Below are 14,378 nucleotides of genomic sequence, written 5' to 3' on the forward strand. Positions count from 1 at the left end.
GAATTCTGTGAAGGGGTGTACGGGTTCTGTGATGTGTTCTGTATGAATTCTGTGAAGGGGTGTACGGGTTCTGTGATGTGTTCTGTATGAATTCTGTGAAGGGGTGTACGGGTTCTGTGATGTGTTTCGGATTGTTCTGTATGAATTCTGTGAAGGGGTGTACGGGTTCTGTGATGTGTTCTGTATGAATTCTGTGAAGGGGTGTACGGGTTCTGTGATGTGTTCTGTATGAATTCTGTGAAGGGGTGTACGGGTTCTGTGATGTGTTCTGTATGAATTCTGTGAAGGGGTGTACGGGTTCTGTGATGTGTTCTGTATGAATTCTGTGAAGGGGTGTACGGGTTCTGTGATGTGTTCTGTATGAATTCTGTGAAGGGGTGTACGGGTTCTGTGATGTGTTCTGTATGAATTCTGTGAAGGGGTGTACGGGTTCTGTGATGTGTTCTGTATGAATTCTGTGAAGGGGTGTACGGGTTCTGTGATGTGTTTCGGATTGTTCTGTATGAATTCTGTGAAGGGGTGTACGGGTTCTGTGATGTGTTCTGTATGAATTCTGTGAAGGGGTGTACGGGTTCTGTGATGTGTTCTGTATGAATTCTGTGAAGGGGTGTACGGGTTCTGTGATGTGTTCTGTATGAATTCTGTGAAGGGGTGTACGGGTTCTGTGATGTGTTCTGTATGAATTCTGTGAAGGGGTGTACGGGTTCTGTGATGTGTTTCGGATTGTTCTGTATGAATTCTGTGAAGGGGTGTATGGGTTCTGTGATGTGTTCTGTATGAATTCTGTGAAGGGGTGTACGGGTTCTGTGATGTGTTCTGTATGAATTCTGTGAAGGGTGTACGGGTTCTGTGATGTGTTCTGTATGAATTCTGTGAAGGGGTGTACGGGTTCTGTGATGTGTTTCGGATTGTTCTGTATGAATTCTGTGAAGGGGTGTACGGGTTCTGTGATGTGTTCTGTATGAATTCTGTGAAGGGGTGTACGGGTTCTGTGATGTGTTCTGTATGAATTCTGTGAAGGGGTGTACGGGTTCTGTGATGTGTTCTGTGTGAATTCTGTGAAGGGGTGTACGGGTTCTGTGATGTGTTCTGTATGAATTCTGTGAAGGGGTGTACGGGTTCTGTGATGTGTTCTGTGTGAATTCTGTGAAGGGGTGTACGGGTTCTGTGATGTGTTCTGTATGAATTCTGTGAAGGGGTGTACGGGTTCTGTGATGTGTTCTGTATGAATTCTGTGAAGGGGTGTACGGGTTCTGTGATGTGTTCTGTATGAATTCTGTGAAGGGGTGTACGGGTTCTGTGATGTGTTCTGTATGAATTCTGTGAAGGGGTGTACGGGTTCTGTGATGTGTTTCGGATTGTTCTGTATGAATTCTGTGAAGGGGTGTACGGGTTCTGTGATGTGTTCTGTATGAATTCTGTGAAGGGGTGTATGGGTTCTGTGATGTGTTCTGTATGAATTCTGTGAAGGGGTGTACGGGTTCTGTGATGTGTTTCGGATTGTTCTGTATGAATTCTGTGAAGGGGTGTACGGGTTCTGTGATGTGTTCTGTATGAATTCTGTGAAGGGGTGTACGGGTTCTGTGATGTGTTCTGTATGCATTCTGTGAAGGGGTGTACAGGTTCTGTGATGTGTTCTGTATGAATTCTGTGAAGGGGTGTACGGGTTCTGTGATGTGTTCTGTATGAATTCTGTGAAGGGGTGTACGGGTTCTGTGATGTGTTCTGTATGAATTCTGTGAAGGGGTGTACGGGTTCTGTGATGTGTTCTGTATGAATTCTGTGAAGGGGTGTACGGGTTCTGTGATGTGTTCTGTATGAATTCTGTGAAGGGGTGTATGGGTTCTGTGATGTGTTCTGTATGAATTCTGTGAAGGGGTGTACGGGTTCTGTGATGTGTTGTGTATGAATTCTGTGAAGGGGTGTACGGGTTCTGTGATGTGTTCTGTATGAATTCTGTGAAGGGGTGTACGGGTTCTGTGATGTGTTCTGTATGAATTCTGTGAAGGGGTGTACGGGTTCTGTGATGTGTTGTGTATGAATTCTGTGAAGGGGTGTACGGGTTCTGTGATGTGTTCTGTATGAATTCTGTGAAGGGGTGTACGGGTTCTGTGATGTGTTCTGTATGAATTCTGTGAAGGGGTGTACGGGTTCTGTGATGTGTTTCGGATTGTTCTGTATGAATTCTGTGAAGGGGTGTACGGGTTCTGTGATGTGTTCTGTATGAATTCTGTGAAGGGGTGTACGGGTTCTGTGATGTGTTCTGTATGAATTCTGTGAAGGGGTGTACGGGTTCTGTGATGTGTTTCGGATTGTTCTGTATGAATTCTGTGAAGGGGTGTACGGGTTCTGTGATGTGTTCTGTATGAATTCTGTGAAGGGGTGTACGGGTTCTGTGATGTGTTCTGTATGAATTCTGTGAAGGGGTGTACGGGTTCTGTGATGTGTTCTGTATGAATTCTGTGAAGGGGTGTACGGGTTCTGTGATGTGTTGTGTATGAATTCTGTGAAGGGGTGTACGGGTTCTGTGATGTGTTCTGTATGAATTCTGTGAAGGGGTGTACGGGTTCTGTGATGTGTTCTGTATGAATTCTGTGAAGGGGTGTACGGGTTCTGTGATGTGTTCTGTATGAATTCTGTGAAGGGGTGTACGGGTTCTGTGATGTGTTGTGTATGAATTCTGTGAAGGGGTGTACGGGTTCTGTGATGTGTTCTGTATGAATTCTGTGAAGGGGTGTACGGGTTCTGTGATGTGTTCTGTATGAATTCTGTGAAGGGGTGTACGGGTTCTGTGATGTGTTCTGTATGAATTCTGTGAAGGGGTGTACGGGTTCTGTGATGTGTTCTGTATGAATTCTGTGAAGGGGTGTACGGGTTCTGTGATGTGTTCTGTATGAATTCTGTGAAGGGGTGTACGGGTTCTGTGATGTGTTTCGGATTGTTCTGTATGAATTCTGTGAAGGGGTGTACGGGTTCTGTGATGTGTTCTGTATGAATTCTGTGAAGGGGTGTACGGGTTCTGTGATGTGTTCAGACTGTTCTGTATGAATTCTGTGGCCCATTTTCAGGCAGTTCTGTACAACGACCGGTCTGTGTTGGAGAATCATCACGCTGCTGCTGCCTGGAACCTTTTCCTTTCGAGGCCAGAATATAATTTTTTGGTGAATTTGGACCACATGGAATTTAAGAGGTTCCGCTTTCTGGTGATTGAGGCAATTCTGGCCACTGACCTAAAGAAGCACTTTGATTTCTTGGCTGAATTCAATGCAAAGGTTAGAATTTATTTCTCTTCCTTCTGATCTTTGGAGCGTCAGCGAAACGATTACAGGCTGATCACGGAAACGTCTGTTAATGTTGGGTATATTTAGGGGCCCAAGTGATCACTCCAGCCAAGTAATAAGAGAGAAGCTGCATCACTCACACATTCTGCCCCTTATTGCCCTGGGGTATCGGGGAATGTGGGGTGAGGTGCGCATGTACAGCATGGTCAGGGGCAATTACTGCGGCCAGGGAGACTTGAAAATGAGTGAAAGATTCAGGGTTTGAGTCATTTTCTTGGAATTTCCACAATGATCTATGGGCTTTATCTACTTCATGTGATGTCTCCAGCATTGTAATAACAGTTGAAATAGGAATAATGCCAGGACTGTCTCTTATGAGATGCGACATCCACGCGGTCTCTTGGTATTCGTTGACGTCACAGAGGTTTAGTTTAATGTTTTATCAAATTGTAAAGATCTTCCTGCGAGTTGGAATCATTCCCGGCAGCTCTACAGTAATTACCATATCTTATGACAGGTGAACGAGGAGGTGGGGCCTGGAATCGATTGGACCAATGAGAACGACCGATTGTTGGTTTGCCAAATGTGCATTAAGCTGGCCGACATCAACGGGCCGGCCAAATGCAAAGAGCTGCATTTAAAGTGGACAGAAGGCATCGTGAACGAGTTCTACGAACAGGTAACGGGGGGGTGTTATAAAAATTGGTGAAAGTCCCCCCTTTAAGACCAATTTGTCTGCGAATGAATAGGCATTTCTGGAAACAGCTGTAAGCGTCCGATAGGATTTATTCCAACGCCCTAATATTTTATGAATGAAACGTCTTCTCGCGTTCTCGTTGCCCTCGCGGAGCCCTTATTGTGTGTCGCCCCGGCACAGAGTCGTAGATTTACGTCACGTTAGGCTGTGGTTGGCGAACGCCTTTCAGAACGTCTCTTGTTTTCCGGTTCAGGGAGATGAAGAAGCCAGCCTCGGCCTCCCCATCAGCCCGTTCATGGACCGCTCGGCACCCCAGCTCGCCAAACTCCAGGAGTCCTTCATCACGCACATTGTGGGACCCCTGTGCAACTCCTACGACTCAGCCGGACTGATGCCGGGGAAGTGGTTAGAAGACAGCGACGAGTCGGGGGACACGGACGAACAAGATGACGGAGACACTACTGAGGAGGAGACGTCCGAGCCGTCAGAGTCTTTAACAAGTATGTCATCTCAGATCTTCTGTTGTTTCACAGATGCCTTTTGGGGGATAAATTCAGGGAAGGGTAAGGAAAACCACATTACTATCCCATTACTGTGTGTCTTGTTTATTAACCCGTTAAGCGGATCTGTCACCCAAAAACCTTCACAGTCTCCAGAAAGTTCATAGACCGAGACGGCCGCTGGGATTCCTAAAATAGCGGTTACTTTCAATAAAACACGCGATGACATCACTACTAGTCTCTAGGGGTACGGACACAATGTTTCCCAGCATGCACCTGACCTCGCGTCCTGTAATTCATTTTAGATTTCTTTTTATCCCTGTGGGATTATTTTTAAAATGTGGCGTTTGTAGAGATTTTACGCTCTGCTGAAGTTATTTTGTGACAGATCCACTTAATAATGATTGATTTTCTAGAAGCTGATTACACGTGATGATTACACGTGATGATTACACATGACGGTTACACATGATGATTATACGTGATGCTTATACGTGATGCTAACATTTCTTTGTACAGGCTGTGATTATCCGCAGTTTCCAGAAATGCCCCGTTTTATCTTCTGATTGACTAAAATACTTGCATTTTGGTTTATGTGTCTTAAATGTTGGAAATCTTTTGATAATAAAACATAGAATTAGCTTTATATTCAAATTTCCAGTTTTGCAGCAACCAGTGTTTGGTCCGTTACTGTCTGTATCGGTCACTAGCCTGCGGCTGGTCCGTTACTGTCTGTATCGGTCACTAGCCCTGCGGCTGGTCCGTTACTGTCTGTATCGGTCACTGGCCCTGCGGCTGGTCCGTTACTGTCTGTATCGGTCACTAGCCCTGCGGCTGGTCCGTTACTATCTGTGTTGGTCACTGGCCCTACGGCTGGTCCGTTACTGTCTGTATCGGTCACTAGCCCTGCGGCTGGTCCGTTACTGTCTGTATCGGTCACTAGCCCTGCGGCTGGTCCGTTTCTGTCTGTATCGGTCACTAGCCCTGCGGCTGGTCCGTTACTGTCTGTATCGGTCACGCGCCCTGCAGCTGGTCCGTTACTGTCTGTATCGGTCACTAGCCCTGCGGCTGGTCCGTTACTGTCTGTATCGGTCACTAGCCCTGCGGCTGGTCCGTTACTGTCTGTATCGGTCACTGGCCCTGCGGCTGGTCCGTTACTGTCTGTATCGGTCACTAGCCCTGCGGCTGGTCCGTTACTATCTGTGTTGGTCACTGGCCCTACGGCTGGTCCGTTACTGTCTGTATCGGTCACTAGCCCTGCGGCTGGTCCGTTACTGTCTGTATCGGTCACTAGCCCTGCGGCTGGTCCGTTTCTGTCTGTATCGGTCACTAGCCCTGCGGCTGGTCCGTTACTGTCTGTTTCGGTCACTAGCCCTGCGGCTGGTCCGTTACGGTCTGTTTCGGTCACTAGCCCTGCGGCTGGTCCGTTACTGTCTGTATCGGTCACTAGCCCTGCGGCTGGTCCGTTACTGTCTGTATCCGTCACTAGCCCTGCGGCTGGTCCGTTACTGTCTGTATCGGTCACGAGCCCTGCGGCTGGTCCGTTACTGTCTGTATCGGTCACTAGCCCTGCGGCTGGTCCGTTACTGTCTGTATCGGTCACGCGCCCTGCGGCTGGTCCGTTACTGTCTGTATCGGTCACTAGCCCTGCGGCTGGTCCGTTACTGTCTGTATCGGTCACTAGCCCTGCGGCTGGTCCGTTACTGTCTGTATCGGTCACTAGCCCTGCGGCTGGTTGCTTTGGACTGGGGTAAATAGCTTATTCTCCCTGCGGCTCCTTTCCGCAAATGTTTACCGTTCCCTGCAGCCAATGAGCTTCCCCCGTAGACTAAAAGCAAGTGATTGTTCTCTAAATTTGCTAATAATGGCTCTATTAACCCCAAACGCTATTGAGACTCAGTGAAAAGAGGTTGTTTTTTCCCATGAAGGTCAGGAATTCTCCCAGGGGGGCAAAGTATTTACTAACGAAGCCGATCCGCAAGGAAAACTTCTCTTTGTTCCGATTAATATCCCAAGGAAAAGTATTCTGCCCCTGCGTGTTATTCTGCCCCTGCGTGTTATTCTGCCCCTGCGTGTTATTCTGCCCCTGCGTGTTTTTCTGCCCCTGCGTGTTGTTCTGCCCCTGCGTGTTATTCTGCCCCTGCGTGTTGTTCTGCCCCTGCGTGTTGTTCTGCCCCTGCGTGTTGTTCTGCCCCTGCGTGTTGTTCTGCCCCTGCGTGTTATTCTGCCCCTGTGTGTTGTTCTGCCCCTGCGTGTTGTTCTGCCCCTGCGTGTTAGGGATGGGGGGGTCAGTCCCTCTTACATAACCTGAAAGACTCATTAACTCCTTGTTTGCCGCAGCGCAGTATTCCAGCGTTCATCATTCCTGCTTCATCCACCTGCTAGAAGGAGATAAAATCATCAAATCGTCATCATTTACCGTTACATGAAATTGTTTGCATTTTTCTACTTTATGTTATTTGATAGAAGCCCGGAACCTGCTGGCAGATCGGCCCCCGACGGCCCCCGTCTAGTCGCCCGTTTCTCCTGCTGTAACGACTCAAACCTTAATCAGTCGTCTTAGATTCAGGCGCCGTATGTCTATCCCGTGCATGTTTAATACCCCCACTGTGTTACCCTCTACCACTTCTGCTGGGAGGCTGTTCCACTTATCTACGAAATGTGTTTCTTGCTGCTGTACCATTTCAATGAACGCTCCGTTATCAGAGACAATCCATGCTGTAAGGTAACGGGGGGCTCCTGGGGTATATGCAGCATATACCGTATATATATAAATGTATAAATGTGTATATATTTCTTTATTTATATATAGAGGCCGAGGAGCGAGTAACGTTTGAGTCCTTAGAGCCGGAATGACGGCGACGATTGTATCTGCCGTCAGATTCTGTGACGTAGAGGGGCGCGTGATTTATAATAATGTCTGGGGGGTAACGCTGCGCTGCTTTGTGTGACGCGAGGGCCGCAGTTTGTTGAACCTGAACCTTTCGCTTTTCCTTCACAGAGAAGAAGAAATGCAAGAGAAAAATCTACTGCCAGATAATGCAGCATTTAATGGAAAACCACAAAATGTGGAAGAAAGTCATCGAGGACGAGCAGCGGGCAGAAGGGGCGGAAAACGAAGGCTCCGTCCCGCACCAAAGCTTAGAACAAATCCAAGCCATCAGGGAAGAGGATGAGGAGAAGGCGAACTCCAAGAGAGACTCGGCCGACGACTGAAGAGCCTTCAGACCCTCGGCCTCTGCTTCACGGACCTTCTCTCCAGCCAGCACAATTACTTAGACACAACACTGTAGAGATACGACAACGGCGCGCCTGCGGGGCCGGCCACTGACTTTCCAGCCTCTCGGCACCGACCTGCCAGCCTTTCTAAAGACTCGCCAACAAATGCCTAGGGGTGGCGTGACCGCGGCCGCCTCCATGTATCGGGCACCGTGATGGAGCTCGTGCGATGGGGCGCGTGCGATGGGGCTCGTGCGATGGGGCGCGTGCGATGGAGTGCGTGCGATGGGGCTCGTGCGATGGAGCGCGTGCGATGGGGCGAGTGCGATGGGGCGAGTGCGATAGGGCTCGTGGGATGGAGTGCGTGCGATGGGGCTCGTGCGATGGAGCGCGTGCGATGGAGCGCGTGCGATGGCGCGCGTGCGGAGGCCAAGCGCATCGGCCTTGTTAGCTGCGAGGCTCCCATTAAAGGGTATTTGCTCTTAATTCCGAGGGATAAAACTTCCAAAGCTTTATCAGAATTCTGGTATTTCTTGTGTGATATATTATTGGGTCCGAGCGCTTAATAAAAGCTGTAACACGTGACACGTTACATGTGAACAAAACACAATAGGGCAGACTTTCTTTCCCCGTCCGCATCGTTCATGCTGTGAGCCAAACTCGTATTTAAAGGTTGCTATTCACGTTCCGATATTTTATTTCACCTTATTATATTTGCTCTTTATCTTGTTGTAAATAATGGAGAAATTTTTATGGGTTCCTGTAGATAGAACGTTCATTATTATTTTGTTTGTTTGTAAAATTATTTTTTTAAATCACCGGTTTTTATAAACTTTTAGCCGTTTCCATGCCCAGCACGTAAAGCCTTGGCAGAGCGGGATATGCGTCCGAACATGCGGATATTCTTCGGGATGCCATTCGCTGGGAGCTACTTGGGGTCGTCCCGGCCGGGGGTGATATTTAGATGCTGATGCCCCTTTGTACATTTTAGGGTTTTTAAAGTGAAAATGGGGAGCCTTGTGACATCACATATTTGTCAAAGAATAAAATAATGAGAACTATTTGGGTAAAATGCGCAGGTTCCAGACCTCACGGAAAATTTTCCAGAATGTTAGGGTTGTCTGGGGGCAATAAATGATGTCATAAATATATTCATCCACAAAATGTATCATTTCCTGCATTTCCTGGATTTACTCTTTTATTCATCAATTTACTTTTTCTTGCTTGCTTTTTGGGAGGAAGAAAATTTATTAAATTATAATATTGGGGTTCATCATTTATCCTCCATCCCTAGCACTGAACCCCATGTCAGACCCCCAGGACTCTAGAACGCATGTTGCTGCACGCACACAGGTACATACATGTGACATGACAATCGATGACTACATACATACACCGAGTCACCGGAACATGCGTCTTCCTGTGCTTTCTGATAAGCCATTAACCCTCTCCTTCCCCGTGAAGGACGTCACACACAGTATTATTATTGCACGCTGGGTGGTGGGTCGCCTAGACAAAGCCCCGGCTAGTTAATGGATGGGGTGGGCTAGTGACTAGTGGCTTTCATAGTCAAGTGCCAAACATATTACTGCAGTGCCTGAAATGTCTCGAGTATCCGTCCCATTGTCCCCCAGAAATCCCAGCTTGGGTTCGTTGCCGGCCCTGGGTCGGACTGAGACTTTTGATTGGGAAAAGCTTCCCCCGGGGGTAATACTTTCATTATATTGATAGTTACGGGTCCACAGGGGTAACAGGGCTATTAAAAATTCCTATTTAGTAGCCCTTTTTCCTATTTTCATGTAACTTATTTCTGGGGTCTTCTCTCCGATCCCCCTCTTTACTTTGTATATCCCAGCAGCTCTCACTTGCACTAATCAGGTTCCCGTTGTGGCCGAGCGTGCTGTTATTTTGCACAGAATTGTAGCAGGTTTAGTAAAAACCATTGCAGTATCGGCAATTTTCAGTATAAGAGAGAGTAAGCCTTGCATTTAACCTGCCGGTGCCGACGGGCTGCTGTGAAACGCGTTGCCCATCCCGCCGGCAGCCCTAGGGGTAATAAAATGTTTCTGTGTGTTTCTGTACGATCCCACGGTAACCTGTATTTAAAAAGACACATTCAAACTCTTTCAAATCAGGGTTAGAGCACCAAACTTCTATATATGATATGATATGTGTACAAAAAAATGTAAAAAAAAATACAAAACGGTAAAATAAAAGAAAAAGACTAAGCCACTACCACGTGTTTTATGAAAGAAAATGTTTATTGGTAAAAGACCAACGAAGTGTGAAAAGAAAAGCTTGTCTTCGATACAAAGTGTGCCTAAAGGAAATAGAAAAGCAATAACGCGGGACGCGTCCGGGTCGCCGCTCCCCCCGCGCCTGGTTCTGGGTACCGCTGGGCAAACTCAGGTTTTTTGGGGGCGTTTTTTAATAAAAAAAAAAGGGAAAGTTCTACTTCTTGTGAAAAACGTGGCATTAGATGTTCCTCTCTTTTAAGGTTCTGTACAAAAAAAAAAACAATGCAAGCAATAGCAGACTGGGGGGGTGTCACTACGGACAGGCGGGGGTCTGCATCATCGCTCATTGGTCGCAAACGTTTTTATATGAGAAGCAGGGAAATAAATACCCCCTTCGTTTGCTTTTGTTTATGCAAATTATTTACCAGCCAACAGGGGGCGTCAGCGAGCGTCTGCCCCCCCCATGTGCAAATAACTATTTAACGAATACTTTTGCCTGATAACAGAGTTAACTCCGCGAAACGCGTCGGATTCTGAATGGTCGTTGGCATTGTGGAATGTGACTTGTTTCTGAATATTTATAAAGCAGATTTGGGGTTTTGCCTTCTTTAGTAAATATCCCCGTTTTTATTCCCGGCCTTTCCATGTGTGGCCCCTGACTCTCTGTACTGTTGATGCAGCCACATTACACCCCACAGGACTGTTTTGGGGTAAAATCTCCTTTTTGTTTTCTTACAAATAATTCCGTGTCCGAAGCCCATGTAACGAAAAATAAAGAAATGTGCAATAATTTTGAAAAGTGAAATCCTGATCATTTCTTTGTTGTTTCTGTTTCTTTCTGTATCGCGATTTCAGCTTCATTGCCGCGAAAGCCGAGGGGAGGCGTTTAAAACGCGTCGGTAAATCTGTGAAAAGCAACCGAATCTCAATCCTTCCAGCAAAAAAACACCAGAAAAAAAAATCCGCTTTTATCTCTGATCGGACTGCCGTTCAATCACTCACTATTAGCTATTGATTGACATAGCACCGTCATATTCCGTAGCGCTGTACAATAGACTTATCTCCGGTTTATTATTTGCACCCTTATTTATGACATCACCAAATGCAAATAACAAAAAGCTTATAGGTCATTTCATGGTGATGTTATTAATAAGTGGCCCGTGGCCCCTGCGGCAGGGCCCCTGCACCTATAGGCCACTTGGTGTTGTTAATAATAATTGACCAGTGGCTCCAGAGGCAGGGCCCCTGCACCTATGGGCCACTTGGTGTTGTTGTTAATAATAGGTGGCCCGTGGCCCCAGCGGCAGGGCCCCTGCACCTATGGGACACTTGGTGTTGTTGTTAATAATAGGTGGCCCGTGGCCCCAGAGGTAGGGCTCCTGCACCTATGGGCCACTTGGTGTTGTTGTTAATAATAGGTGGCCCGTGGCCCCAGAGGCAGGGCCCCTGCACCTATAGGCCACTTGGTGTTGTTGTTAATAATAGGTGGCCCGTGGCCCCAGCGGCAGGGCCCCTGCACCTATGGGACACTTGGTGTTGTTGTTAATAATAGGTGGCCCGTGGCCAGCTGGATGAGATTGCGTGTTCCACGCTGGGCCTCACATGTAGTAAATACTCTGGTAGTTAAGGATTGGGATTATTCTGTGACAAAAAAGCCATTGAGGGGATTAAATTGGGTTTAGAAAAAGTAATTCATTTCTCTGCTTCCCGTTTCATTAAAAGTGTTTTGGATTCTAATTTCCTGATTCTAAATTTATTCAAAAACAAAGGTTTTTTGAGACGTTTCTCTGTCGTTTCATCGTTTCCATCGCCTCTCGTTGTAACTTTTCCCCCCTCCTGCCCTTTAACCCTTTATGGTTGAAATGTTTCTGTCTGTTAACACTTACCTGTAAAGCATAGCGTTTGAAAATGAATGATTTAACACAGTTTTAAATATATGAATTCCAAAAAATAATAATATTAATAAAAAAAACCTGAAAGAAATGCTGCCCAATAACGTCTTTTTCCTACTAAATTTAGCGAAGGGAAAAGTTTCTGAAATGCTTGGAATTGCCTTCAGTTTATTGGAAGAAAATTCCTTAAATCCGCTCAGAAATCAAACTTTTTACAAAAAGCAGCCAACGGAGGGAGGATATCAGCAAACAGACCCCCAAACACGCTATGGGGGACACGGCCCGCGCTAAAATCCACACGCGGGGAAACCATTCGCAGCAGTGTGTATACTGTCTACGGTCATATCACGCATGCATCACATTATTGTATTACACGCACACATCATGTTATTGTGTCACACACCTGTGTCATGTTATTGTAGCGCACACCTGTGTCATGTTATTGTATCACATGCGCACATCATGTTATTGCATCACACACGCGCATCATGTTATTGTATTACACGGGTGCGTTGTGTAATTGTATCACACGGGTACATCATGTTATTGTGTCACACACCTGTGTCATGTTATTGTATCACACACCTGTGTCATTGTATCACATGCGCACATCATGTTATTGTATCACACGGGTACATCAGGTTATTGTATCACGCGTGCGTCATTTTCTTGTATCACACGCCTGCGTCATTTTCTTGTATCACACGCCTGCGTCATGTTATTGTATCACACGCGTGCGTCATGTTATTGTATCACACGCCTGCGTCATGTTATTGTATCACACGCGTGCGTCATGTTATTGTATCACACTCCTGCGTCATGTTATTGTATCACATGCCTGCATCATGTTATTGTATCACAAGCGTGCGTCATTTTATTGTATCACACGCGTGCGTCATGTTATTGTATCACACGTGTGTGTCATGTTATTGTATCACACGCCTGCATCATGTTCTTGTATCACACCCCTGCATCATGTTATTGTATCACAAGCGTGCATCATGTTATTGTATCGCACGTGTGCGTCATGTTATTGTATCACACGTGTGCGTCATGTTATTGTATCACACGCGTGCGTCATGTTATTGTATCACACGCGTGCGTCAGGTTATTGTATCACACGCGTGCGTCATGTTATTGTATCACACGCGTGCGTCATGTTATTGTATCACACGCGTGCGTCATGTTCTTGTATCACACGCCTGCGTCATGTTCTTGTATCACACGCGTGCGTCAGGTTATTGTATCACACGTGTGCGTCAGGTTATTGTATCACACGTGTGCGTCATGTTATTGTATCACACGCGTGCGTCATGTTATTGTATCACATGCGTGCGTCATGTTATTGTATCACACGCGTGCGTCAGGTTATTGTATCACACGCGTGCGTCATGTTATTGTATCACACGTGTGCGTCATGTTATTGTATCACACGCGTGCGTCATGTTCTTGTATCACACGCCTGCGTCATGTTCTTGTATTACACGCGTGCGTCAGGTTATTGTATCACACGTGTGCGTCAGGTTATTGTATCACACGTGTGCGTCATGTTATTGTATCACACGCGTGCGTCATATTATTGTATCACACGTGTGCGTCATGTTATTGTATCACACGCGTGCGTCAGGTTATTGTATCACACGCGTGCGTCATGTTATTGTATCACACGCGTGCGTCACGCAGTCAGTGTGTGGCACGGAGTTTTTGTCCCGCCGGCTCTCAGCGCTGGGAATTCCACAAACGCTCCGTCCTAATTGGAAAGAAAAAAAGCCGAGTTTATTATAAAAGGATCAGCGGCCGCCGGACCCGAATAAAAGGCCGTAAATCCTCCTCCTCCCCCCAGCCCCAGCATGCGGCTCCGACCCACACGTGTCCCTTAAACCCCCGCCAGCCGAGCGCCTCGTCCTCAGTGACCCAGCAGCCCCCGGACCCCTGCCAGACGACACAAGCCCCGGACACACAAAGGTAAGACGAGCAACGAGGGGAGACGGGAACAAGAGGCCGGAATCTAACACTAGAGAGTCAGAGATCGAGATGGAACGGAAGGTTTACTTTACTGAGAGGGTGGTGGATGAGTGGAACAGCCTCCCAGCAGAAGTGGTAGAGGGTAATACAGCGAGGGTATTAAACATGCATGGGATAGGCATATGATAAAAGCATCTATTAGTCACGGAAAGAGATCAGGAGCTCCTGAAAATGGGGGCCCCAAAAAACAGATGACAGCAAATAAGAAGCCGTTAATCCGCCTCACATCTCAGTCGGTAATTCTGTGTAGTTTGAGAGATTTCACTCCGCAGAGCTTTAGAAGGTTATTATTATGTATTGATTTCTATAGCGCCATCATACTCTGAAGCGATGTACAATAAGTCAGGGTATGTTGTGAAATCTGATGTCTTTCTTCACCATGATATGAAGGCCAAAGGAACGTATAAAATAATATCACCGCCTGATAGCGGCGCTAAGACCCCCGAATCACAAAACCATGGCGATGAAGTCTTCACAGAAGGAAGGGATCGGGTTCTACTCCCAGAAACCTCCAGGAAGAGCAGCCC

General features: G+C 46.8%; 1 protein-coding gene across 2 annotated transcripts in view; it reads left to right on the plus strand.

The window, feature by feature from the left end:
• Positions 1-8,848, plus strand: part of PDE3A (phosphodiesterase 3A) — a 78,105-nt gene extending 69,257 nt beyond the window's left edge. For both annotated transcript variants that reach the window (XM_053462910.1, XM_053462911.1), the window contains exons 13-16: positions 3,069-3,272; positions 3,799-3,960; positions 4,232-4,478; positions 7,480-8,848. In XM_053462910.1, coding sequence (XP_053318885.1) covers positions 3,069-3,272; positions 3,799-3,960; positions 4,232-4,478; positions 7,480-7,694 — 828 coding nt within the window. In that variant the 3' untranslated portion in view covers positions 7,695-8,848. The remainder of the gene's footprint in view (positions 1-3,068; positions 3,273-3,798; positions 3,961-4,231; positions 4,479-7,479) is intronic.
• Positions 8,849-14,378: the final 5,530 nt, after the last annotated feature.

This window comes from Spea bombifrons, chromosome 4, assembly GCF_027358695.1.
Source record: "Spea bombifrons isolate aSpeBom1 chromosome 4, aSpeBom1.2.pri, whole genome shotgun sequence".
NCBI classification, from domain to species: Eukaryota; Metazoa; Chordata; class Amphibia; order Anura; family Pelobatidae; genus Spea; species Spea bombifrons.